Source organism: Mustelus asterias, chromosome 30 (assembly GCF_964213995.1).
Source record: "Mustelus asterias chromosome 30, sMusAst1.hap1.1, whole genome shotgun sequence".
NCBI lineage: Eukaryota > Metazoa > Chordata > Chondrichthyes > Carcharhiniformes > Triakidae > Mustelus > Mustelus asterias.
The window spans coordinates 9,639,356-9,663,364 of record NC_135830.1 but is presented as its reverse complement, the minus strand read 5'-3'; the positions used below and the strand labels follow the sequence as shown (position 1 = coordinate 9,663,364).

The following is a 24,009-nucleotide window of genomic DNA, read 5'->3' as shown; positions in this document are numbered from 1 at the left end:
TTGGATAAGAGATTCAAAAGTATCGGGTGTAGAACCAGAATGTGGAATGCAAGACAAATAGATCAGCCATAATCCAAATAAGTGGTGGAGCAGACTCAAAGGGCCAAATGGCCTAGTTCTGCTCCTATATTCAATGTTGGTCACAAATTCCTGACAATTGTGAAACAAGGCTGGAAGATTCGCCTTGCTTTTGTTATTGGGAAAATGCCCTGGGGAACCATCACTGTGAAAGACAGTTCTGGGATTAAAGGTTGCCAGTCTGGAAAAGGAAAACAATAGAAATAAACCCTCGGGGAGTGAAGAATTACTTTGGACTGGTTTTGAATAATTGAGTGTCCAAGACAGAGTAAAACATAACCGTTGAGTAGGATATTTGATTGTGTTCAGAGTAAAAGATAAAATCAATTTTACAGTTTAAGGACTATGTTCCCTACAAAAAGTGTTTAATCATTGTTGCTTCCAGACTAAAAGTCAGAAAAATTTAAGTTTTGTCATGTGATTCTTTAATTTATTCACTGGATTTTGAATTCAGTTTTTCAAAATTATTGATTGTCACAGAAATCCAAGCAGTTCATTTAAAGCCACAAGTTTCGACTTCCCATTTGAGCCTGGGGCACCTTTCTGTCTCTCTATTGCTCGTGTCAATGACAGCCAGGCGACAGAGCTGAGGGCTGAATTTAGCTGAGAATAATGGGACCTGTGCCCCAGTTGGGAAACTGCCCTGGGTGTCACAGTAATAGAGAGACAGGAAGGTGCTGGAGGACTGAGTGGGAAATGGGCCTCCAACCAATTGTTATATCGGTCACTCAGAACTAAAGAGAAACCCATCTCTTTAAATACATATACAGGGAAGAGGCTGCACTGAAATCTGTCCCTTTTAACCTGCACAGAAGCAGGAGGCTGAGATTGACAGGCTGCAGGAGGAGACCATTCAACCCAGCATGCCCCTGCTATCTCATAGAAACATAGAAAAACTACAGCACAAAACAGGCCCTTCAGCCCCACAAATTGTGCTGAACATATCCCTACCTTTTAGGCCGGCCTATAACCCTCCATCCTATTAAGTCCCATGTACTCATCCAGGAGTCTCTTAAAAGACCCTATTGAGTTTGCCTCCACCACCACTGACGGCAGCCGATTCCACTCGCCCCCCCCACCCTCTGTTTGAAAAACTTCCGCCTAACATTTCCCCTGTACCTACCCCCAGCACCTTGAACCTGTGTCCTCTCGTAGCAGCCATTTCCACCCTGGGAAAAATCCTCTGAGGGTCCACCCGATCTATGCCTCTCAACATCTTATATACCTCTATTAGGTCACCTCTCAACCTACGTCTCTCCAAGGAGAAAAGACCGCGCTCCCTCAGCCTATCCTCATAAGGCATGCCACTCAATCCAGGCAACATCCTTGTTAATCTCCCCTGCACCCTTTCAATCTTTTCCACATCCTTCCTGTAATGAGGCGACCAGAACTGAGTACAGTACTCCAAGTGGGGTCTGACGAGGGTCTTATATAACTGCACCATTATCCCCGGACTCCGAAACTCAATCCCTCGATTGATAAAGGCCAGCACACCATACGCCTTCTTAACCACCTCCTCCACCTGCAGGGCCGATTTCAGAATCCTATGGACCTGGACCCCAAGGTCCTTCTGATCCTCAACAGTACAAAGAGTCTTTCCCTTTATATTGTACTCCTTCATCCCATTTGACCTGCCAAAATGGACCACTACGCATTTATCTGGGTTGAAGTCCATCTGCCACTTCTCCGCCCAGTCTTGCATCCTATCTATGTCCCTCTGTAACTTCTGACATCCCTCCAGACTATCCACAACCCCACCAACCTTCGTGTCGTCGGCAAACTTACCAACCCATCCCTCCACTTCTTCATCCAGGTCATTTATGAAAATGACAAACAGCAAGGGTCCCAGAACAGATCCCTGGGGCACACCACTGGTGACCGACCTCCAATTAGAAAAAGACCCATCTATACACACACTCTGCCTCCTTTGGGCAAGCTAGTTCTGGATCCACAGGGCAGCAGCCCCTTGGATCCCATGCCCTCTCACTTTTTCTAGAAGTCTTGCATGGGGGACCTTATTGAATGCCTTGCTAAAATCCATATAAACCACATCTACCGCTTTCCCTTCGTCAATGTATTTAGTCACGTTTTCGAAGAACTCCACCAGGCTCATAAGGCACGATCTGCCTTTGACAAAGCCATGCTGAGTATTCTTGAGCATACTAAACCTCTCTAAATGCTCATAAATCTTGTCCCTCAGGATCTTCTCCATCAGCTTACCAACCACTGAGGTTAGACTCACCAGTCGGTAATTTCCTGGGCTATCCCTATCTCTTTGAAAGGACTCTCTCATTCATCCAACTGCTCTGCTCTTTCCCCACAGCTCTGCAAATTCTTCCCTTTCAAGTCTTTACCCTTTGGAAAAATTCTATTGAATCTGTTTTCAGGCAGATCAGAACAACTCGCTGCGTCAAAAAATAAAACAAAATCTCATCTCCCCCTCTGGCTCCTTTGCCAATTACCTTAGAGGGACTCACTTTCTGTTAAAGAGCCTGCCAACCCCTCTCACCCACTTTCCCGAAAGTGCATCAATCTCATCAGGAAAAGTCCAGAAAAATCAAACACCTTTACTGATGAAAGTTTATTAATGAAACAGAACTTGGTTAAAAACAAACAGAAAATGACTTGAGGATCAAAGACAACCAGAGTAAAAGAATGTTCACAATGTTCTGGACACAAATGGTTTCTCTTTAATTCATCTGTAGCCTGTTCCCTGCCCTCTTTGTGGAACACCTCCGCTCAGTCCACAAGCATGACCCTGACCTTCCGCTTGCTTGCCATTAGAATTCACCACCTTGTTCTCACGCTCACATTTCTGTCCTCGGCCTGCTGCAATGTTCCGGAGAAGCCCAACACAAGCTGGACGAACAGCCCCTCATCTTCCGATGAGGCACTTTACAGCCTTCTGGACTCAACATTGAGTTCAACAACTTCACACCCTGAACTCTCTCCTCCATTTTGATAGTTTTTTTGCTGAGTGTCAGTCTGCATCTTGTTTTCATGTTTTTTTGCTTCCAGACAGAGCTGTTCTTTATTCTGCAATTAACACTTACTCTGGACCAATGCTTTGTTTCTTTACTGTGCCCTGTTTGAGAGCAGATTTCCACTCCATCTGACGAAGGAGCATTGCTCCGAAAGCTAATGGTATTTGCTACCAAATAAACCTGTTGGACTTTAACCTGGTGTTGTGAGACTTCTTACTTGTTTCTTTACAACAACCATTACCTCTCCCGTTGCCTTTTGTTCCGGGATATTTTTGTCATTTAATCTTCACCCGTCCTCTAACCAATCCCTGACTTTCCCTTTTGTTCTACCTGACCCTCCCCCCTATCTCACCAGCATCAAACCCATCACATTTCTCCCTCGCTTTAGTTCTGGAGTAGAGTTACATTGGACGTGAAACATTATCTCTGTTTCTCTCTCCACAGATGCTGCCAGACCTGCTGTGTTTTTCCAGTTCTTTCTGTATTTATTTTTGATCTACCTGTAGTGGAGGGAATAGACTATTTACTATCCCAGAAAAATAAATGTCCTTCATCAGCTTTTGTGGATCATTTCAGTGGAAATGTGCTCTCCCAGGCTCAAAGAGCATCAGCCAACTGGAAGCAAAGTCATGAGAGCGGCCAGTCCAGCAGAAAGAAACCCTCCAACCCTCCCCAGTGACCAACTTTGAGGATGAATAAATTGCAGCCCGAGATATAATTGAGAGCAGAAACAATAACAGCAGAATCCAACTCCTGTAATCACTTGTGAACTCGCTGGTGTCTCTGCAGGGAGGATGAAACAGTGAATCTCTTTCCACAGACAGAGCAGATGAATGGTCTCTCCCCAGTGTGAACTCGCTGATGTCTTTGCAGGTTGGATGCTGTTCTAAATCTCTTTGAGCAGTGAGAGCAGCTGAACGGTCTCTCCTCAGTGTGAATGCGTTGGTGGATCATCAGTTCCTGAGAGCTTTTGAAGTCACTCCCACACTCAGAGCATTTAAAGGGTCTCTCCTGGGTGTGAGTGACTGTGTGCGTCGACAGGGCAGATGACTGACTGAATCCCTTCCCGCACACAGAGCAGGTAAATGGTTTCTTCCCAGTGTGAACTCGCTGGTGAACCTGCAAGTGTGATGACGTTCTAAACCTCTTTGTGCAGTGAGAGCAGCTGAATGGTCTCTCCCCGGTGTGAATGCGCTTGTGGACCCTCAGATCTGAAGCATGTTTGAAGGCACTCCCACACTCAGAGCATTTAAAGTGTCTCTCATTTGTGTGAGTGACTTTGTGACTTAGCAAGTGTGATAACTGAGTGAACACCATCCCACACACACAGCAGGTAAATGGCTTCTCCCCGGTGTGAACTCGCTGGTGTGTCCGCAGGTTGGATGACGTTCTAAATCTCTTTGTGCAGTGAGAGCAGCTGAATGGTCTCTCCTCAGTGTGAATGCGCTGGTGGGACACCAGTTCACCAGAGCTTTTGAAGCCACTCCCACAGTCAGAGCATTTAAAGGGTCTCTCATTGGTGTGAGTGAAATTGTGACTCAGCAGGTGGGATAACTGAGTGAATCCTTTCCCACAGTCAGAACAGATGAACAGTCTCTCCCCAGTGTGAACTCGCTGGTGTCTCTGCAGATTAGGTAAGTCAGTGAATCCTTTCCCACACACAGAGCAGGTGAACGGCCTCTCCCCAGTGTGACTGCGTTGATGAACTTCCAGCCGAGATGGGACCGTGAATCCCTTCCCACAGTCCCCACATTTCCACGGTTTCTCCATGGTGCGGGTGTCCTTGTGACTCTCCAGGTTAAACAATCAGTTAAATCTCACACAGAACACGGGTACAGTCTCTCCCCGCTGTGAATGCTGCGATGTATTTTCAGGCTGTGTAACTGGTGAAAGCTCTTTCCACACTCAGTGCATTGGAACACTCTCACCCGGGTGTGTGTGTGTCTTGGTGCTTTTTCAGTTGCACTGATGCTTAAAATCTCTTGAAACAGACAGCTGAGAGAAACATTTCTCCCTCTGGATTTAAAGGCCGATGATATTCACGTCCCGATGAATTGAGTGACTCTGTCAGACGTTGATGGGATGTTTGGTTTGAGATTTCTGTCTGCAAATCCTCACCTTCTCATATCCTGTAAAAGGAGTTTACAAAATTCATCAGTGTCAGCACAGGATAGAAATTCAGAATAGACAATTCTACTTTCTCTGAAACATTATTTCTCTCTCATTCCCCAAAATCTGTGAATCTCCATCCCACACACTCTCCCTCCATTCTCACTCTCCTGTATCAAATATTCACCCTCTCAATTCTCCTGAAGGTACTGATTGAGGCTGATTGACAGATCCATGCTCACTGCTTCCTGTCCTGGACACAGAGAGCTGGAAATCTCCATGCAGGCTGCCAGACAGATCTATGTCTATCTGACTGGACTAACAATGTGTGGAATGTACAGACTGGACTCCCTTCCTTCCCTTCAGCGGCTAAGGGCGGCCAAGTCGCCAGGACCCAATGAACTGCACACGAGGCTGAAGAGATAGTGGACACTTTGGTTAAAGTATTTTGTAACTCGCTAAATTCCAGGAGGATATTAGAAGATTAGAAAACAGCCAATGTGACTCCTTTGTTCAAAAAGGGAGAAAGGCAGAAGGCAGTGAACTATAGACCTGTTTATAGAATCATAGAATCTACAGGAGGCCGCCATTTGGCCCATCGAGCCTGCACCAACAACAATCCCAGCCAGGTCCTATCCCTGCAACCCCATGTATTTACCCTCCTAATCTGCCGACACTAAGGGGCGATTCATCATGGCCAATCAACCTAACCCTCAGTTCTTTGGAATGAGGTAGGAAATCGGAGCACGCAGAGGAAACCCACGCAAGCATGGGGAGAATGTGCAAACTCCACAAGTCCATGGCACTGTGGGGCAGCAGTGCCAACCACTGTGCCACCAAGCCGCCCCGTGCTGCCCCAGTGAATTTAACACCTAGTCAACGTGGTTTTATGAAAGATAAATCATGTTTGACAAATTTGTTCAAATTCTTTGAGGATGCAAGGGGTCGTGTAGATCGAGAGTAATCTGTAGATGTAGTGTATTTAGATTGGGCGGCACAGTGGTCAGCACTGCTGCCGCACAGCGCCAGGGACAAGGGTTCAATTCCAGCCTTGGGTGACCGTCTGTGTGGAGTCTGCACATTCTCCCCGTGTCTGTGTGGGTTTCCTCCGAGTGCTCCAGTTTCTTCCCATAGTCCAAAGATGTGCAGGTTTGGTTGATTGGCCATGCTAAATTATCCCTTTGTGTCCCAATAGATTTAGATTAGGGGGACTAGTGGGGAAAAAATGTGGGCTTATGGGGATGGGGCCTGGGAAAGATGTTCAAGCTGCTCGATGGGCCAAATGACCTCCTTCTGCACTCGAGGGATTCTATGATTTCCAAAAGGCATTTGTCAAGGTGCCACATAAGAGGCTGGTGCATAAAGTAAAGGCCCATGGAATTGGTGGAAGTGTGTTAGCATGGATTGAAAACTGGCCGTCACATAGAAAACAGAGAGTTGGAATAAATGGGTCATTTTCAGAGTGGAAAGATGTAACTAGTGGAGTACCACAGGGATCAGTTCTTGGCCCGCAATTCATGATTCAATTAATGACCTGGAGAAGGAACAGAATGTAAGGTTTCCAAATGATATGAATATAGGTGGAAGGACATGTTGTGATGAGGATATTTTGATTCTGCAGTGGGATATAGATAGATTGGGTGACGAAAACCTGGCAAATGGAGTTTAATGTGGGGAAATGTGAGGTCATGTATTTCAGTCGGAAGAATCAAAAGGGAGATTATCTAAATGGAGAGGCACTGCAGGTGATTGAAGTATAGAGGGATCGAGGTGTTTTGCACATGAATCACAAAAAGCTAGCAGACAGGTCCCACAATAGGCAAGAAGGAAAATGGAATTTTGACCTTCATCGCAAAGGGGTTGGAGTTTAAAAACAGGGAGGTTTTGTGGCAACTGCACAGGGTGTTGGTGAGGTCTCACCTGGAATAATGCACACAGTTTTGATCCGCTTATTTAAACAAGGATATAGTAAGATTGGAGGTTCACCAGGTTAATTCCTGGGATGAGAGGGTTGTCCGATCAAGAGAGAATAAATTGTCGAGGTCTGTATTCCTTGAAGCTTGAAAGATAAACATAGAACATAGAACAGTACAGCACAGAACAGGCCCTTCGGCCCTCGATGTGCTGAGCTTTGTCCGAAACCAAGATCAAGCTCGCCCACTCCCTATCATCCTGGTGTGCTCCATGTGCCGATCCAATAACCGCTTGAAAGTTCCTAAAGTCTCCGACTCCACTATCACAGCAGGCAGTCCATTCCACACCCCAACCACTCTCTGAGTAAAGAACCTACCTCGGACATCCCTCCTATATCTCCCATCATGAACCTTATAGTTATGCCCCCTAGTAACAGCTACATCCACCCGAGGAAATAGTCTCTGAATGTCCACTCTATCTATCCCCCTCATCATCTTATAAACCTCTATTAAGTCGCCTCTCATCCCCCTCTGCTCTAAAGAGAAAAGCCCCAGCTCCCTCAAGCTTTCCTCATAAGACCTACCCTCCAAACCAGGCAGCATCCTGGTAAATCTCCTTTGCACTCTTTCCAATGCTTCCACATCCTTCTTATAGTGAGGTGACCAGAACTGCACACAATATTCCAAACGAGGTCTCACCAAGGTCCTGTACAGTTGCAGTATAAGCCCACAGCTCTTAAACTCAAACCCCCTGTTAATAAACGCTAACACACTAAAGGCCTTCTTCACAGCTCTATCCACTTGAGTGGCAACCTTCAGAGGTCTGTGGATATGAACCCCAAGATCTCTCTGTTCCTCCACATTCCTCAGAACCCTGCCGTTGACACTGCAATCCGCATTCAAATTTGTCCGACCAAAATGAATCACCTCGCACTTATCAGGGTTAAACTCCATTTGCCATTTTTCAGCCCAGCTCTGCATCCTATCTATGTCTCTTTGCAGCCTACAACAGCCCTCCACCTCATCCACTACTCCACCAACCTTGGTGTCATCAGCAAATTTACTGATCCACCCTTCAGCCCCCTCCTCCAAGTCATTGATAAAAATCACAAATAGCAGAGGACCCAGCACTGATCCCTGTGGTACACCACTGGTAACTGGTCTCCAGTCTGAAAAATTTCCATCCACCACCACCCTCTGTCTTCTATGAGATAGTAAGAAGTTTAACAACACCAGGTTAAAGTCCAACAGGTTTCTTTGGTAGCAAAAGCCACACAAGCTTTCGGAGCCTTAAGCCCCTTCTTCAGGTGAGTGGGAATTCTGTTCACAAACAGGGCATATAAAGACACAGACTCAATTTACATGAATAATGGTTGGAATGCGAATACTTACAGCTAATCAAGTCTTTAAGATACAAACAATGTGAGTGGAGAGAGCATCAAGACAGGCTAAAGAGATGTGTATTGTCTCCAGACAGGCCAGCCAGTGAGACTCTGCAGGTCCAGGCAAGCTGTGGGGATTACAAATAGTGTGACATGAACCCAATATCCCAGTTGAGGCCGTCCTCATGTGTGCGGAACTTGGCTATCAGTTTCTGCTCAGCGACTCTGCGCCGTCGTGTGTCGTGAAGGCCGCCTTGGAGAACGCTTACCCGAATATCAGAGGCCGAATGCCCGTGACCGCTGAAGTGGCTGTCCTGACTGGAGACAATACACATCTCTTTAGCCTGTTTTGATGCTCTCTCCACTCACATTGTTTGTATCTTAAAGACTTGATTAGTTGTAAGTATTCGCATTCCAACCATTATTCTGTAAATTGAGTTTGTGTCTTTATATGCCCTGTTTGTGAACAGAATTCCCACTCACCAGAAGAAGGGGCTTGGGGCTCCGAAAGCTTGTGTGGCTTTTGCTACCAAATAAACCTGTTGGACTTTAACTTGGTGCTGTTAAACTTCTTACTGTGTTTACCCCAGTCCAACGCCGGCATCTCCACTTCTATGAGATAGCTAGTTACTTATCTATCAGTTATCTACATTATCTATCAGGGAAATAAAGCTGCAAAGATATGAGGATAGAGCAGAGGAATGGGACTGACTGGATTGCTGTAGACACCTTGCATGGATCCAATGGGCTGAATGGCCCTGCACCAGAATGACACTTTCTTGTAATCTCATCTTCTAATTTAACCTGGGAGTTCAGATATCACTCAGGTCCATCTGTTCTACACTCTCTCTCCAGGGCTGTTATATCCTGTTGCCCGGAACTGAGCACAGTTCTCCAGATGTGGTCTAACCAGGGGTTGTGAATCTCGGGGCCTTTCCAGTCACACTGAAACCCGAAATCTTCTCTCACAGACACAATCGACAAAACTGTTACCTTCCACATTCAGAGGCTGCTAATATTCAGGTTCTGATGTATTGCGTGGCTCCATCAGATCACAATGTGATGTTTGATTTGAGTTTCCCATATGTCAATTCTCCACTTCCAGCACTCTGTAAATTTACAGAAACCATCACAGTCAGTCCAGGATAGAAATTCACAACATTCTCTCCACCGAGTTGCCAAATGTGATTAAATGTTTCCTGGAAGTTTTACCACGTCTTTTCTATTGTGCCCATCCTCCATTAATCAGTCCACACATCCTTCCCCACTGCCTTCCTGGGCCAATTGGAAAGCAAAAAAGACTCCTTACCTTACAGCATAATGATTGACAGTCAGGCAAACAACTTTTATCCATTTTTAATATTTTTATATCGGTGCAGAGAAATGTTCAAAGGAAAATGACAACAAAAGATATATTTTTAAATGTTCTGAATGTTTTAGAGACTGAGGTTTGAATCCCACTACAGCAGATGGTCAAATTTGAATTCAATAAATATCTGGAATTGAAAGTCTAATGATGACCATGAAACCATTGTCGATTGTCGTAAAAAGCCAACTGGTTCACTAATGTCCTTGAGCCAAGGAAATCTGCTGCCTGACCTGGTCAGGTCTATATGTGATTCCAGATCTCCAGCAATGTGGTTGGTTGACTCTTAAAATGCCCTCTGAAGTGCACTCCGTTCAAGGGAAAATAAAGATGGGCAATAAATGCTGGTCCAGCCAGTGGCAGCCACATTCCCTGGATGAATTGGGAAACAAATCTCCCATCCTTATCTGATCTGGCCTAAATATGACTCCAAACCACTGAGATGCATAGGTTAGAGGGATTAGCGGGTAAATATGTAGGGATATGGGGGTAGGGCCTGGGTGCGATTGTGGTCGGTGCAGACTCGATGGGCCAAATGGCCTCTTTCTGCACTGTAGGGTTTCTATGATTTTATGTGGTTGACACTTAAAATTCCCTGTGAGATGGTCTAGCAAGCCACTCAGTTGAAGGACAATTAGGGATGGGCAATAAATACTGGTCCAACCAGCGACTCCCACATTCCCTGAATGAATAAAAAAATTCCTGGAGACTCCAGTCCAACCCGGGAGAGTTGGAAACTGGTCCAGGCTCACAGCGCATGCGCCCTTCTGTACATTGTTCCTGTCACGATGGCGGCCGCTAACCCGGGCCTGGAGCCGCTCAGCTCCGACTCTATTCTGTACCAACTGAAGCGGGACCAGGAACATTTTATTCTGGATTGAAGCCTCTAGGGGATATTTATGAAGCCTCCCAGCCCACTCCGCTGCTTCTATCCCTCCCCGGTCACCCAGCGGCTCCATTACTGAACCTCACTCCATTGTTTCTTTCCGGCTCCTCGCAGCTCCAGTCACAGTCCGGACTGCGCATGCTCCAGTCAGAGCCAGGTACCGCGTTTGCGCAAGGCGGTGCTGTAATGTGGATAGGGCACATTCTCACCCGCAGAGAATGTTGGGTAATCACCCCGCCATTCACACTGGTTTTGTTAAATAGAAAATATGCTTTGCGATCTGAATATGATTGGTACCATTGGGCCACAATAACAAATGTATTAAATCTATTCATGTGGAACTAAGGAGTAATATAGTAACTAAGGACTGGGATGGCACAGTTGCAAGCACAGCTGTCTCACAGCGCCAGGGAACCAAGTTCAATTCCGGCCTCGGGTCACTGTCTCTGTGGACTTTGCATGTTCTCCCCGTGTCTGTGTGGGTTTCCTCCCACAGTCCAAAGATGTGCAGGTTAGGTTAATTGGCTATGCTAAAGTGCCCCTTAGTGTCAGGGGGATTAGCAGGGTGAATAGTTGGAGTTATGGGGATAGTGCATGGGTAGGATTGATGTCAGCAGAGACTTAATGGGCTGAATGGCCTCCTGTAATTCTCTGAATCTATGAGCATAGGCTCTCCACCACAGTTCGGTCCTGGGTCTGATTGACAACAGAACAAACATCTACAGTTAGAAGTGAATGCATTGGGGTCTCAGCACGTTTTCTCCATAGACACAACAGTTAAACTGCTCCTTGTCAATAAGAATGCTGGCATTGGAGCAAATGCTTTGAGCTCTTAAAACCAGAGTGTTAGCCACTGAGGAAAACTAAGGAAATCCCTTTGTACATGTGAAGTGTCTGAGTGTTGGCCCCCTAGTCTAACTGTGCTGTTCTATCAGTAAATGAGATGACTGAGTGAATCCATGTGAAGGACAGTGTGTGTCAGAGTGCAGCAGTCCCTCAATGTCAGACTGGAGTGTCAGCCGAGATAATGTGCTCAGCTTGATGAGTATTTCCTGTTGTTATTGATGTGGATCATTCAGAAACAATGGACTCTGATGAGGTCACCCAGTCCTGCTGCAATGATGTCATAGAGACTATTACATCACAGCGGAACCTTATTGCTGAAAACAGTTTTGTCCCAGACGGCAGCAAGTCCATTACTGATAGATCTAAAATGAAAATAGTGGGGATGGAAGCACCCCAAGTTATTTCAGAGAAGTTTCATAGTGAAAAAATTAGCATTCGTGGTTTGCATTGTTTCCTCGCAGCACCAGGGCCCTGGTTTCAATTTTGGCCTCGGGTGACTATCTGTCTGGAGTTTGCACGTTATCCCCATGTCTGCATGGGTTTCCTCCGGGTGCTCCGATCTACTCCCACAGTCTGAAGATGTGCAGGTTAGGTGGATTGGTCACGCTAAATTGACCCTTAGTGTCCCAAGTTGTGCAGGTTAGATGGATTAGAAATGGTAAATGTGTTACAGGTATAAGTGGGGGAGAGGGCCTGGGTAAGATTCTCTGTCAGAATGTCGGTACAGACTCTTTAGGACAAATGGCCTCTTCTGCACTGTAGGGATTCTGAGTGACAGAGCATAATATTAGGATAGATGGGAAAAGCCTGATTGGAGAGGCAGATCTTGAATCAGGAGAGATGGACAATTTAGTGAGAGAATTTCACAGTTTCACACCCAGGCCCTGCCACTAATGATGGAGTATTAAAATCAGGGATGCTCAAGAGGCCAGAATGAGAAGAGTGCAGATATCTGACGTAGGAGTACTGCGCGCAGTTCTGGTCACCTCATTACAGGAAAGATGTTGAAGCAGATATCTGACCATAAGACCATAAGACCATAAGACATAGGAGCGGAAGTAAGGCCATTCGGCCCATCGAGTCCACTCCACCATTCAATCATGGTTGATTTCAACTCCATTTACCCGCTCTCTCCCCATAGCCCTTAATTCCTCGAGAAATCAAGAATTTATCAATTTCTGTCTTGAAGACGCTCAACGTCTCGGCCTCCACAGCCCTCTGTGGCAATGAATTCCACAGACCCACCACTCTCTGGCTGAAGAAATTTCTCCTCATCTCTGTTCTAAAGTGACTCCCTTTTATTCTAAGGCTGTGCCCCCGCGTCCTAGTCTCCCCTGTTAATGGAAACAACTTCCCTACGTCCATCCTATCTAAGCCGTTCATTATCTTGTAAGTTTCTATCAGATCTCCCCTCAACCTCCTAAACTCCAATGAATATAATCCCACGATCCTCAGACGTTCATCGTATGTCAGGCCTACCATTCCTGGGATCATCCGTGTGAATCTCCGCTGGACCCGCTCCAGTGCCAGTATGTCCTTCCTGAGGTGTGGGGCCCAAAATTGCTCACAGTACTCCAAATGGGGCCTAACCAGTGCTTTATAAAGCCTCAGAAGTAGTAGTACTGCGCGCAGTTCTGGTCACCTCATTACAGGAAAGATGTTGAAGCCATTGAAAGGGTGCAGAGGAGATTTACAAGGATGTTGCCTGGATTGGGGGGCATGCCTTATGAGGATAGGTTGAGGGAGCTTGGTCTCTTCTCCCTGGAGAGACGAAGGATGAGAGGTGACCTGATAGAGGTTTACAAGATGTTGAGAGGTCTGGATAGGGTAGACTCTCAGAGGCTATTTCCAAGGGCTGAAATGGTTGCTACGAGAGGACACAGGTTTAAGGTGCTGGGGGGTAGGTACAGAGGAGATGTCAGGGGTAAGTTTTTCACTCAGAGGGTGGTGGGTGAGTGGAATCGGCTGACGTCGGTGGTGGTGGAGGCAAACTCGTTGGGGTCTTTTAAGAGACTTCTGGATGAGTACATGGGATTTAATGGGATTGAGGGCTATAGATAGGCCTAGAGGTGGGGATGTGATCGGCGCAACTTGTGGGCCGAAGGGCCTGTTTGTGCTGTGGCTTTCTATGTTCTATGTTCTATCTCAGAGAATAGTGAAACTGGAGATTACTGAGATTGGGAGGTATAAGGTCATGGAAGAATTTGAAATCAAGGATGCAAATTTAAAATTGATGCATTACTTGACTTGAAGGTGAGGTAGGTCAGTGAGCTCAGGGGGAATGGGTGAATCTTTCGTTTCTGTGTGGGGGTGGGATGAATGTGACGGGCTGGTCAGAAATGTATTGGAATTGTCAAGTCTAAAGGTAACACGGGCATGGATGAGGGTTTCAGCAGCAGATGAGCTGGGGTGGGTGAAGACAGGTGACATTATGGAGATTGAAATATCTGGTATTGGTGATGGGGTGGATATGTGATCAGAAACTCATCTTGGGGTCAAATCTGACACTGAGACTGTGAAGTGTGTGGTTCAGCCTCAGACAGTTCCCAGGGAGAGAGATGGACTGTAAGACGTAGGAGCAGAAGGAGGCCATTTGACCCATCAAGTTTGCTCTGCCATTCAATGAAATCATGACTGATCGCTTGTGATTATCCACAACTCCACTTTCTTGCCTTATCCCCATAACCCTTGATTCCCTTACTGATTAAGAAAAAAAAAATCGATCTCAGCCTTGAACATACTTAGTGAGCCAACCTGTACAGCCCTCTGTGGTAAATAATTCTACAGATTCACTACCTTCTGAGAAGAAATTCCTCATCACTGTCTTAATTGGATGACCCGTTACTCTGAGTAGTGAGGGAACAGAATTTTTAGTGATGGCTGAAGACAGTGGCTTTGGTCTTTCCAATTTTTAACTGGAGGAAACTTCTACTCATCCAGAACTGAATGTGGGATGAACAGTTTGATAATTTAGTAACGGTGGAGGAATGGAGAGGGATGGGGGTGAGGTGGGAAATAGGAGGGGCCAAGGACAGATCCTCGGGGGACACCGAGTTCAGGGGTTTTGGAAAGGAAAAGGAGGTTGGAGATGGGGCAGTAATTTGCAAAGATAGTGGGGTTTAGTGTTTTTTTTAGGATGGGTGATGACGGTACATTTAAAGTGAGAGAAACAGTAAGAAATGGGAGAGAATTGTGAACAGTGTCAGCTAACATGGGGAAGTTGGATGGACAGCAGTTTTGTGAGAATGGAGTCCAGGGAGTTGAAGGCAGGTCTCATGGACAAGATGAGCTCAGAGGAAGATAGAAGATAGGAGAAAAACTGGAGAAAGATAGAGCTCAGACAAGGAGGAACTTCACAGACACTTTGGTCCGGTGGTCTGTGGAAGGGAAGGAAGCAGCAAAGGCAGCTGATTGGATTGGCTCAATCTTAGTCACAAGGAACCATCGAATCTGCACAGTGCAGAAAGAGGCCTTTTGGCCCATCGAGTCTGCACTGACTCTGAAAAAGCATCCCACCCAAGCCTTCCCCTCCACGCCATCCCTGTAACCCCACATATTTACCATGGCTAATCCACCCAAACTACACATCTTTGGACACTTGGATGCAATTTAGCATGGCTAATTCACCTAACCTGCACATCTTCGGAGTGTGGGAGGAAACTCAAGAACCCGGAGGAAACCCACGCAAACACAGGGAGAACGTGCAACCTCCACATGGTCACACAAGGCCAGAATCAAAGCTGGGTCCCTGGCACTGAGGGAGTAGTGCTAAATACTGTGCTGCCTTATATGCCATGCGTTCCTCACACTTGTTGGAGGTGAGGATGGAGGTCCCTTTAAAAGGAAATAATTTGTGATAGAGATATTTAAAAAGACTTGATACACTTTGTTGAATACAAAGCTGATTTATTTGACTTTTATCTCGAATATTAACTCCTATAACTGAGCTGGAGTTTATTTAATGTTAAGGGCATGGTTTATGCTCAATGTTGTGCTGTCTATGGTTGGAGGGGATGTAGAGATCGGGACAATTCAAGAGGTCCACACAAGATTGAATAAAAACAGCATTGAGGCTGGTTTATTTTTAGGTGTGCATTCGACAGGCTTCAATTCCCCAACTACTGGCAGCCTGCAGAGACCCGATGATGTCACAGAGTGATCACGTGACCATGCCACACACAACAATATCCCAAATACACAACAACAAATCTGAGTTTACAATGTGTATTGTATGAGGAGAGGTTGTGAAATCTGGAAATGTCCCAACTTCTTATGATGGTTTTATAGCAATCTAAATAATAATTAAGAAATAGGGGGAAAAAAAACACAAAATGAAATAGAATTACACTTAAAATAATACAATGGCTTCACACAGCATCAATACTTTAAACAGTTCCAAACAATCTCAATTTAACTACCTTCACCAATCTGTCCAGCAACGCCGTTAGATTTTAAGATCTATAAAAATCCAGTAACTTTTTATTTTAACCTCTCAGTGCCTTTACTCCTGTTGGTGTTGCTTCTGAGGTTAACCAGCAGTTGTCTTTTCCAATCCGGCCTCCTTCACACTGCTTTCTGGGAGTTAACCAACTATTACTGCTGTTGACCGAGACCTGAAACAACTCCCTTCATAGGTTTCAGTTTCCCATTAACTCTGTTCTTTCCTTTCATCTCTCTATTCGCACCCAATTTCCTCACAACTAATCTCTCCCAGAATTGATCAACATCATCTCTTTACTTTAACATCGATAATTTAAAAGGAAAGTAAATTCACTTTAATCATACTTTACTCGTGACAACTTTGTGGCACAGCATGCATCTATTATTTTTTGATCACTAACAGCCCATTCAGATCTATTTCTGTTCTGTACCCACCCCTACTAAACTGTTTTGGGTAAGCACCTGTCTGAGGTCTTGCTGGGCTCATTAACACATCAAACTCTCAGTTTAAATTCACACAGCCACTCTGTTTCCTGCTGTAATTACCACTCTCACACTCCATCAGTTTTTTAAAAATGAGCAAATGCCAGGCAATGACCATCACCAATAAGAGACACTCTAACCACCGCCCCTTGACATTCAATGGTGTTACCATCACTGAATCCCCCACTGTCAACATCCTTGGGGTTACCATTGACCAAAACCTCAACTGGACTCACCACATAAACACAGTGGCTACAAGAGCAGGTCAGAAGCTTGGAATACTGCGGCGAGTAACTCACCTCCTGACTCCCCAGAACCTACCCACCATCTACAAGGAACAAGTCAGGAGTGTGATGGAATACTCCCCACTTGCCTGGATGGCGCAGCTCCAACAACACTCAAGAAGCTTGACACCATCCAGGGCAAAGCAGCCACTTGGTTGGCATCACATCCACAAACATTCACTCCGTCCACCACCGATGCTCAGTAGCAGCAGTGTGTACTATCTACAAGATGCACTGCAGCAATTCACCAAAGATCCTTAGACAGCACCTTCCAAACACACGACCACTTCCATCTAGAAGGGCAGCAGATAAATGGGAACACAAACACATGCAAGTTCCCCTCCAAGCCACTCACCATCCTGACTTGGAGATTTATCGCCGTTACTTCACAGTCACTGGGTCAAAATCCTGGAATTCCCTCCCTAACAGCATTGTGGGTCAACCTATAGAACATGAACTGCAGCGATTCAAGAGGCAGCTCACCACCACCTTCTCAAGGGCAACTAGGGATGGGCAATAAATGCCGGCCCGCCAGCGACGCCCATGTCCCACGAATGAATAAATTTGGAGACAGTTTTATCCGGTGAGCTCGAGGAAGGGAGAGAAGCAGCAGCTGATTAGATTGTCTCAATCTTAGTGACAAAGAAACTCCATGAGCTCCTCACACCTTATAACTGGGTTGGAGTTTATGAACATCAGCAGCAACAGACCTCAATGAAGCTGGTTCAGTCCAGGATGTGACTAACAGCAACATCCAATCACTGAGATTTCTTGTGAATTTGCTGGTGCATTAGCAGGTTGGATAACTGAGTGAATCCCTTTCCACACACGGAGCAGGGGAATGGCTTCTCCCCAGTGTGAATTCGCAGGTGTACAGTAAGGTCAAATGATCGTCTGAACCCAGTCCCACACCGAGAGCACCTGAACGGTCTCACGTCAGTGTGAACACGTTGATGGGACAGTAGTTCCCCAGAACTTTTATAGCACTTCCCACAGTCTGGGCAGTTAAAAGGTCTCTCACCAGTGTGAACTCGTTGGTGTACAGTGAGGTCAGATGATCGTCTGAATCCAGTCCCACAGTGAGAACACCTAAAGGGTCTCTCATCAGTGTGAATGCGTTGATGGGATATCAGTTCCCCAGAACTTTTATAACACTTCTTGCAGTCTGAACATTGGAATGGTCTCTCCCCAGTGTGAACTCGCTGGTGTCTCAGCAGATTGGAGGAGTGAGCAAATCCCTTCCCACACTGGGAGCAAGTGAACGGCCTCTCACCTGTGTGAATGTGTTGGTGTGTCTGCAAGTGGTATGAGTGTGTGAATCCCTTCCCACACTGGGAGCAGGTGAACGGTCTCTCCCCAGTGTGAGTTCGTTGATGAATTTCCAACTTGGATGGGTAATCGAACCCTTTCCCACAGTCCCCACATTTCCATGGTTTCTCCCCATTGCGACGGCATTTATGTTCTGACAGGCCAGATGATCGACTGAAGCCTCGTCCACACACAGAACATGTGTACGGTTTCTCCCCAGTGTGAACAGTGTTTTTTCCTTCCATCTTCAAAATCTGATGATATTCCATTTACGATAAAATCTGTCTGTCTTAGATCCTGATGCGATGTTTGGTTTCAATTTCCCAACTCCAAATCCTCTCCTTCTAACATCCTGTGAAATAGATTTAAAACAGCAAAATGGGAGTGAGAGAGAACCCACAAAAACACAAAGGCAGATTGTGAAATTGAGCGGAATGAATCAATCTGAGGTTGATTGGCCATTTGTGGGGCCGGAACAAGGAAAAGGTGACCATGGAAAACTGCTGGATTGTCATAAAAACCCAACTGGTTCACCTTTATGGGAGGAGCAAAGAGGGAGGGAGAGAGTTTGTGTTTGAGGGAGAGCGCGTGTGTGAGAGGGAGAGTGCGCATGCGAGGGGGAGAGTGCATGTGAGAGAGCGGGAGAGTGCGTGTGAGAGAGCGGGAAAGTGCATGTGAGAGAGGGGGAGAGTGCATGTGAGAGAGGGGGAGAGTGTGTGTGAGAGAGGGGGAGAGTGTGTGTGAGAGAGGGGGAGAGTGCGTGTGAGAGAGGGGGGAGTGCGTGTGAGAGAGCGGGAAAGTGCGTGTGAGAGAGCGGGAAAGTGCGTGTGAGAGAGCGGGAAAGTGCGTGTGAGAGAGGGGGAGAGTGCGTGTGAGAGAGGGGGAGAGTGCGTGTGAGAGAGGGGGAGAGTGCGTGTGAGAGAGGGGGAAGTGCGTGTGAGAAAGGGAGAGAGTGCATATGAGAGAGGGGGAGAGTGAGTGTGAGAGAGGGGGGAGTACGTGTGAGAGAGGGGGAGAGTGCGTGTGAGAGAGGGGGAGAGTGCGTGTGAGAGAGGGGGAGAGTGCGTGTGAGAGAGGGGGAGAGTGCGTGTGAGAGAGGGGGAGAGTGCGTGTGAGAGAGGGGGAGAGTGCGTGTGAGAGAGGGGGAGAGTGCGTGTGAGAGAGGGGGAGAGTGCGTGTGAGAGAGGGGGAGAGTGCGTGTGAGAGAGAGAGTGTGTGTGTGTGAGAGAGAGTGTGTATGTGAGGGGGAGAGTGTGTGAACGAGAGGGAAGGTGTGTGTGTGAGGGAAGGTGTGTGTGAGAGGGAAGGTGTGAGAGAGAGGGAATGTGTGTGAGAGAGGGAAGGTGTATGTGAGAGGGAAGGTGTATGTGAGAGGGAAGGTATGTGTGAGAGTGTGTGATAATGTTTGTGTGAGGGAGAGAGAGTGTGAGAGGGAGAGAGTAGGTGTGTGTGAGACAGACAATAGATAGGCGGCGATAGAAAGGGATTGAATACATGCACAGCTGGGGTTTTCGCCCCTCCCCCATGGGCATTTTGCATTGATCGCTGGCCGTGCTGCTGGGAAACTGCCTCGGGCGGTCACCATCAGCTGGAATGGAAGATCCCACTCGTGGAAGGGCTGCAAATTCAGTCCCGCAACTAAACCACAACTTTAACAGAATCTCCCAACAGACAGAGAAAAATCTCCTCATTGAGGAAATCCCCAGAGAGCGGGGATGATGTCACCACACAATGTGAGCATGGTACTGTGGTTAGCATTGCTATCTTACAGTGCCAGGGACCCGGGTTCGATTCTGGCCTTGGGTGGCAGTCTGTGCGGAATTTGCACATTGTCACCAAGTCTGCCTGGGTTTCCTCCAGGTGCTCTGGTTTAATCCCACAGTCCAAAGATGTGCAGGTTAGGGGGATTGGCCATGCTAAACTGACCCTTAGTTTCCAAAGATGTGTAGGTTAGGTGGAGTGGCCATGGTAAAATTGTCCCCATGTCCCAAGATCTGCAGGTTAGGCAGATTAGCGGGGTAAATATGTGCAGTTCAGAGGGTTGCGCCTGGGGAAGATGCTCTGTCAGAGAGTCAGTGCAGACTTGATGGGCCGAATGGCCTCCTACTGCACAGACAGGAACACAGAACATCTGGATCTGTGCAAAGCAGTGATCACCACACATTATGGAGAATGTGAGGCTCCTCGACAGGGTGCAGAGGAGATTTACCAGAATGGTTCCAGGGATGAGGGATTATAGTTACGATGTTAGGCTGGAGAAACTGGGGTTATTGTCCTTGGAGCAAAAGAGACTGATAGAGCTGTACAAGTTTATGATTGGTCTAAGAGAAGGTAGCTAAAGAAAAGCTGTTCCTATCAGCTGATTTGGGTGGCACGGTGGTACAAGTAAAGTGAAGTTTATTTATTATTCACAAGTAAGGCTTACATTAACAATGCAGTGAAGTTACAGTTAAATTCCCCTAGTCACCACACTCCGGCACCTGTTCAGGTCAATGCACCTAACCAGCACGTCTTTCAGACTGTGGGAGGAAACCGGAGCACCCGGGTCCCTGGCGCTGCGAGGTAATAGTGCTAACCACTGTGCCACCGTGCCACTAACAGTGGTTAGCACTGCTGCTTCACAGCTCCAGGGACCGGGGTTCGATTCCCGGCTTGGGTCACTGTCTGTGTGGAGTTTGCACATTCTCCTTGTGTCTGCATGGGTTTCCTCCGGGTGCTCTGGTTTCCTCCCACAGTCCAAAGATGTGTGGGTTAAGTTGATTGGCCCTTGGTGTCCCCGGATGCGTAGGTTAGAGGGATTAGCAGGGTAAATAGGTGGGGTTGCAAGGATGGGGCCTGGGTGGAATTGGTGTCGGTGCAGACTCAATGGGCCGAATGTACTCCTTCTGCACTGGAGGATTTCTGTGATTGCAAAAGAATTAAGGGGCACAGATTTAAGATTTTGAGCAAAATCTACAGGGCAATATGAGGAAGAAATTTTACACCATGAGGGGTAATGACTTGGAACTCAATGCTTACGTTCAAATGATGACTACATCCAGGTCCTGATGAGTTGAGTAACAATGTCAGTTTTTGATGTGACGTTTCATTTGAGATTTGTGTCTGCAAATCCTCTTCTAATACCTGAAAATGAAATGTACAAAAGGCATCACTGTCAGTCGAAAAATGAAATTCAATAAGAAGTTGTCCAGGACAACTACTCAGGCTCCCTGCTGCACTTTTCCCTTTGTCATTGTCAGCAGTCCCTCGATTCGACGACGATGTCTCCTCAGGGTCGCGAGTTTCTGCCATGGATCTTCATGTGACTGAACTGAGCCCACAGATCTTCGGGCCAATGGGAAAGACATCCCATGATATTGTGGGATCTGGAAAGCAGAATGTATTTCCCTTTCCAAAAGAGGAAATGCTGGAAAATCTCTGCAGGTCTGGCAGCATCTGTAAGGAGAGAAAAGAGCTGACGTTGAGTCCAGATGACCCTTTGTCAAAGCTATTTCCCTTTCTTTCCTTCTCTGCCACCGCTCTGCCTCATCAATAAGTCATTGGGACTCAGAGGGTTGATGCAGTTTGATGGACAAGTTGTCTCCATTCTGAACAATGGGGAACAAGCTCCTCCCACTCATTGACATCTTTGCCCCCTAAAACGATGGCGGCTGCACATGCATACAGCCCCCAATAAAGATGGCGGCCGTGAACGTGGCCCGAACTTGAGGAGCTGCAGGACCGCTCGGTGCAAACTGGGTCCGTGAAGCTCTTTACCGAGGTTCGCGGCTTACACAACCTGCTTACGCAGCGTTTCCGTCCACCCGCGAGATCCCTCGCCCCCTACGTACCGTCAATCACCTCTGACTTATTTCCGAGCCGGAAAAACAGCCCTTCTCCGTCGCCATTACCCACACTGCGCATGCTCCAGTCAAAGCGGGCCCCGCCCTCATTCGCTCCTATTGGTTGGAGGACCAGCCTCCCCGCTCGGACCTCCAACCCCGCCCCTCCTTTTCCCATTGGTCCGCGTTGCAGTCAATCAGCCGGGCATTGTGACAGTAACTTGCTGCTTGTCCAATGATCACAGTGACAGAGTCTCAGTGTAACAATGAGACACACAGGCTCCAATACAATCAGAGTGGGGATGGAGCACAGAGACAACACAGCAAAGCACTGACTTACTCTGAGTGTAACAATGACACACACAGGCTCCAATACAATCAGAGTGGGGATGGAGCACAGAGACAACACAGCAAAGCACTGACTTCAAAACAGAAAATGCTGCAAAACCTCAGCAGGTCTGACAAGCAACTGTGGAGAGAGATTCCATGATGTGGAGATGCTGGCGTTCGACTGGGGTAAGCCCAGTAAGAAGTCTCACAACACCAGGTTAAAGTCCAACAGGTTTATTTGGTAGCACAAGCCATAAGCTTTCGGAGCGCTGCCCCTTCATCAGGTGAGTGGGAGTTCTGTTCACAAACAGGGCATATAAAGATACAAACCCAATTTACAAAATAATGGTTGGAATGCAAGTCTTTACAGGTAATCAAGTCTTAAAGGTACAGACAACGTGAGTGGAGGGAGCATTAAGCACAGGTCAAAGAGATGTGTATTGTCTCCAGCCAGGACAGTAAGTGAGATTTTGCAAGTCCAGGCAAGTTGTGGGGGTTACAGATAGTGTGACATGAACCCAAGATCCCGGTTGAGGCCGTCCTCATGTGTGCGGAACTTGGCTGTCAGTCTCTGTTCAGCGACTCTGCGTTGTTGTGTGTCGTGAAGGCCGCCTTGGAGAACGCTTACCCGAAGATCAGAGGCCGAATGCCTGTGACCGTTGAAGTGTTCCCCAACAGGAAGAGAACACTCTTGCCTGGTGATTGTCGAGCGCTGTTCATTCATCCGTGGTCGTCTCGTCTGCATAGTCTCCCCAATGTACCGTGCCTCAGGACATCCTTTCCTGCAACGTATCAGGCAGACAACGTTGGCTGAGTTGCAAGTGTATGTACCGTGTACCTGGTAGATGGTGTTCTCACGTGAGATGATGGCATCCGTGTTGATGATCCGGCATGTCTTGCAGAGGTTGCTGTGGCAGGGTTGTGTGGTGTCGTGGTCACTGTTCTCCTGAAGGGTGGGGAGTTTGTGAGACTTACAGAGAGATTCTAGCCAACATTTCGAGTCTGGATGACCCTTCGTCATGGATTGGCTTGATTTACTTACTCTGGATGTAACAAACAGTGTTTATTCCAAATATAAGTCAGGCTGCAGTGTGTTAGTGAACACAGTATTGGATCCAATGTAATGATAGGACAGACGGTATAGAATCCCTACAGTGCAGAAGGAGGTCACTGAGCCTATACCGACAACGATCTCACCCCCAGCCCTATCCCTGTAACCCATGTAGTTATCCTGCTTATCCCCGACACTAAGGGCCAATTTAGCATGGCCAATCTATCTAATCTGCACAGTTTTGGAGTGTGAGAGGAAACAAGAGCACCCGGAGGAAACCCACACAGACACAGGGAGAATGTGCAGACTCCACACAGTCAGCTGAGGCATGAATTGAACCCGGGTTCCTGGCACTGTGAGGCAGCAATGCTAACCACTGTGCTGCCAGGCTGCCTGTGTTTTGAGAAATCTCATTAAAATCTGGAACTCAGATGGGGATATGGGTTGGTGTTTGGTGGCAGTCAGATTTACAGAATTTCAGAATGGATTCCTGTAATAGCAGCAATCCAATTGCTATATGTTGGTAAGACTGAGGGAAGTATTTAAAGTGGAGACCATCGGTGTGTTCAAGGGTAAGGATGGAATTTATGAACTGAGAAAATATTGAGAGCAAAGAAATCAATCTCGAAAATTGTAGTCACTTCACGTTGTTCCAGGAGAAGTGGCGTCTGGTTGTGGAGATGTCAGGTTTTACACAGCACATGGTCATTCTGAATGGAGAATCTCTG

At 46.9% G+C, this 24,009-nt stretch overlaps 2 protein-coding genes across 2 annotated transcripts in view; one reads left to right on the top strand and one right to left on the bottom strand.

Moving 5' to 3' along the window:
* Nucleotides 1-24,009, top strand: part of LOC144480736 (uncharacterized) — a gene marked incomplete at its 5' end in the record, with an annotated part of 80,539 nt that overhangs the window by 13,347 nt on the left and 43,183 nt on the right. The gene's annotated exons all lie outside the window — the stretch shown is intronic.
* LOC144480661 (uncharacterized) lies at nt 2,651-21,982 on the bottom strand. Its single transcript, XM_078200259.1, has 5 exons — nt 21,910-21,982; nt 21,098-21,202; nt 17,534-18,431; nt 11,872-11,926; nt 2,651-4,859 (listed from the first exon to the last, which is right to left on the bottom strand). Exons 3-5 carry the CDS (start codon nt 18,346-18,348, stop codon nt 3,822-3,824), a joined length of 1,908 nt encoding a protein of 635 aa, XP_078056385.1. The 5' UTR covers nt 18,349-18,431; nt 21,098-21,202; nt 21,910-21,982; the 3' UTR covers nt 2,651-3,821.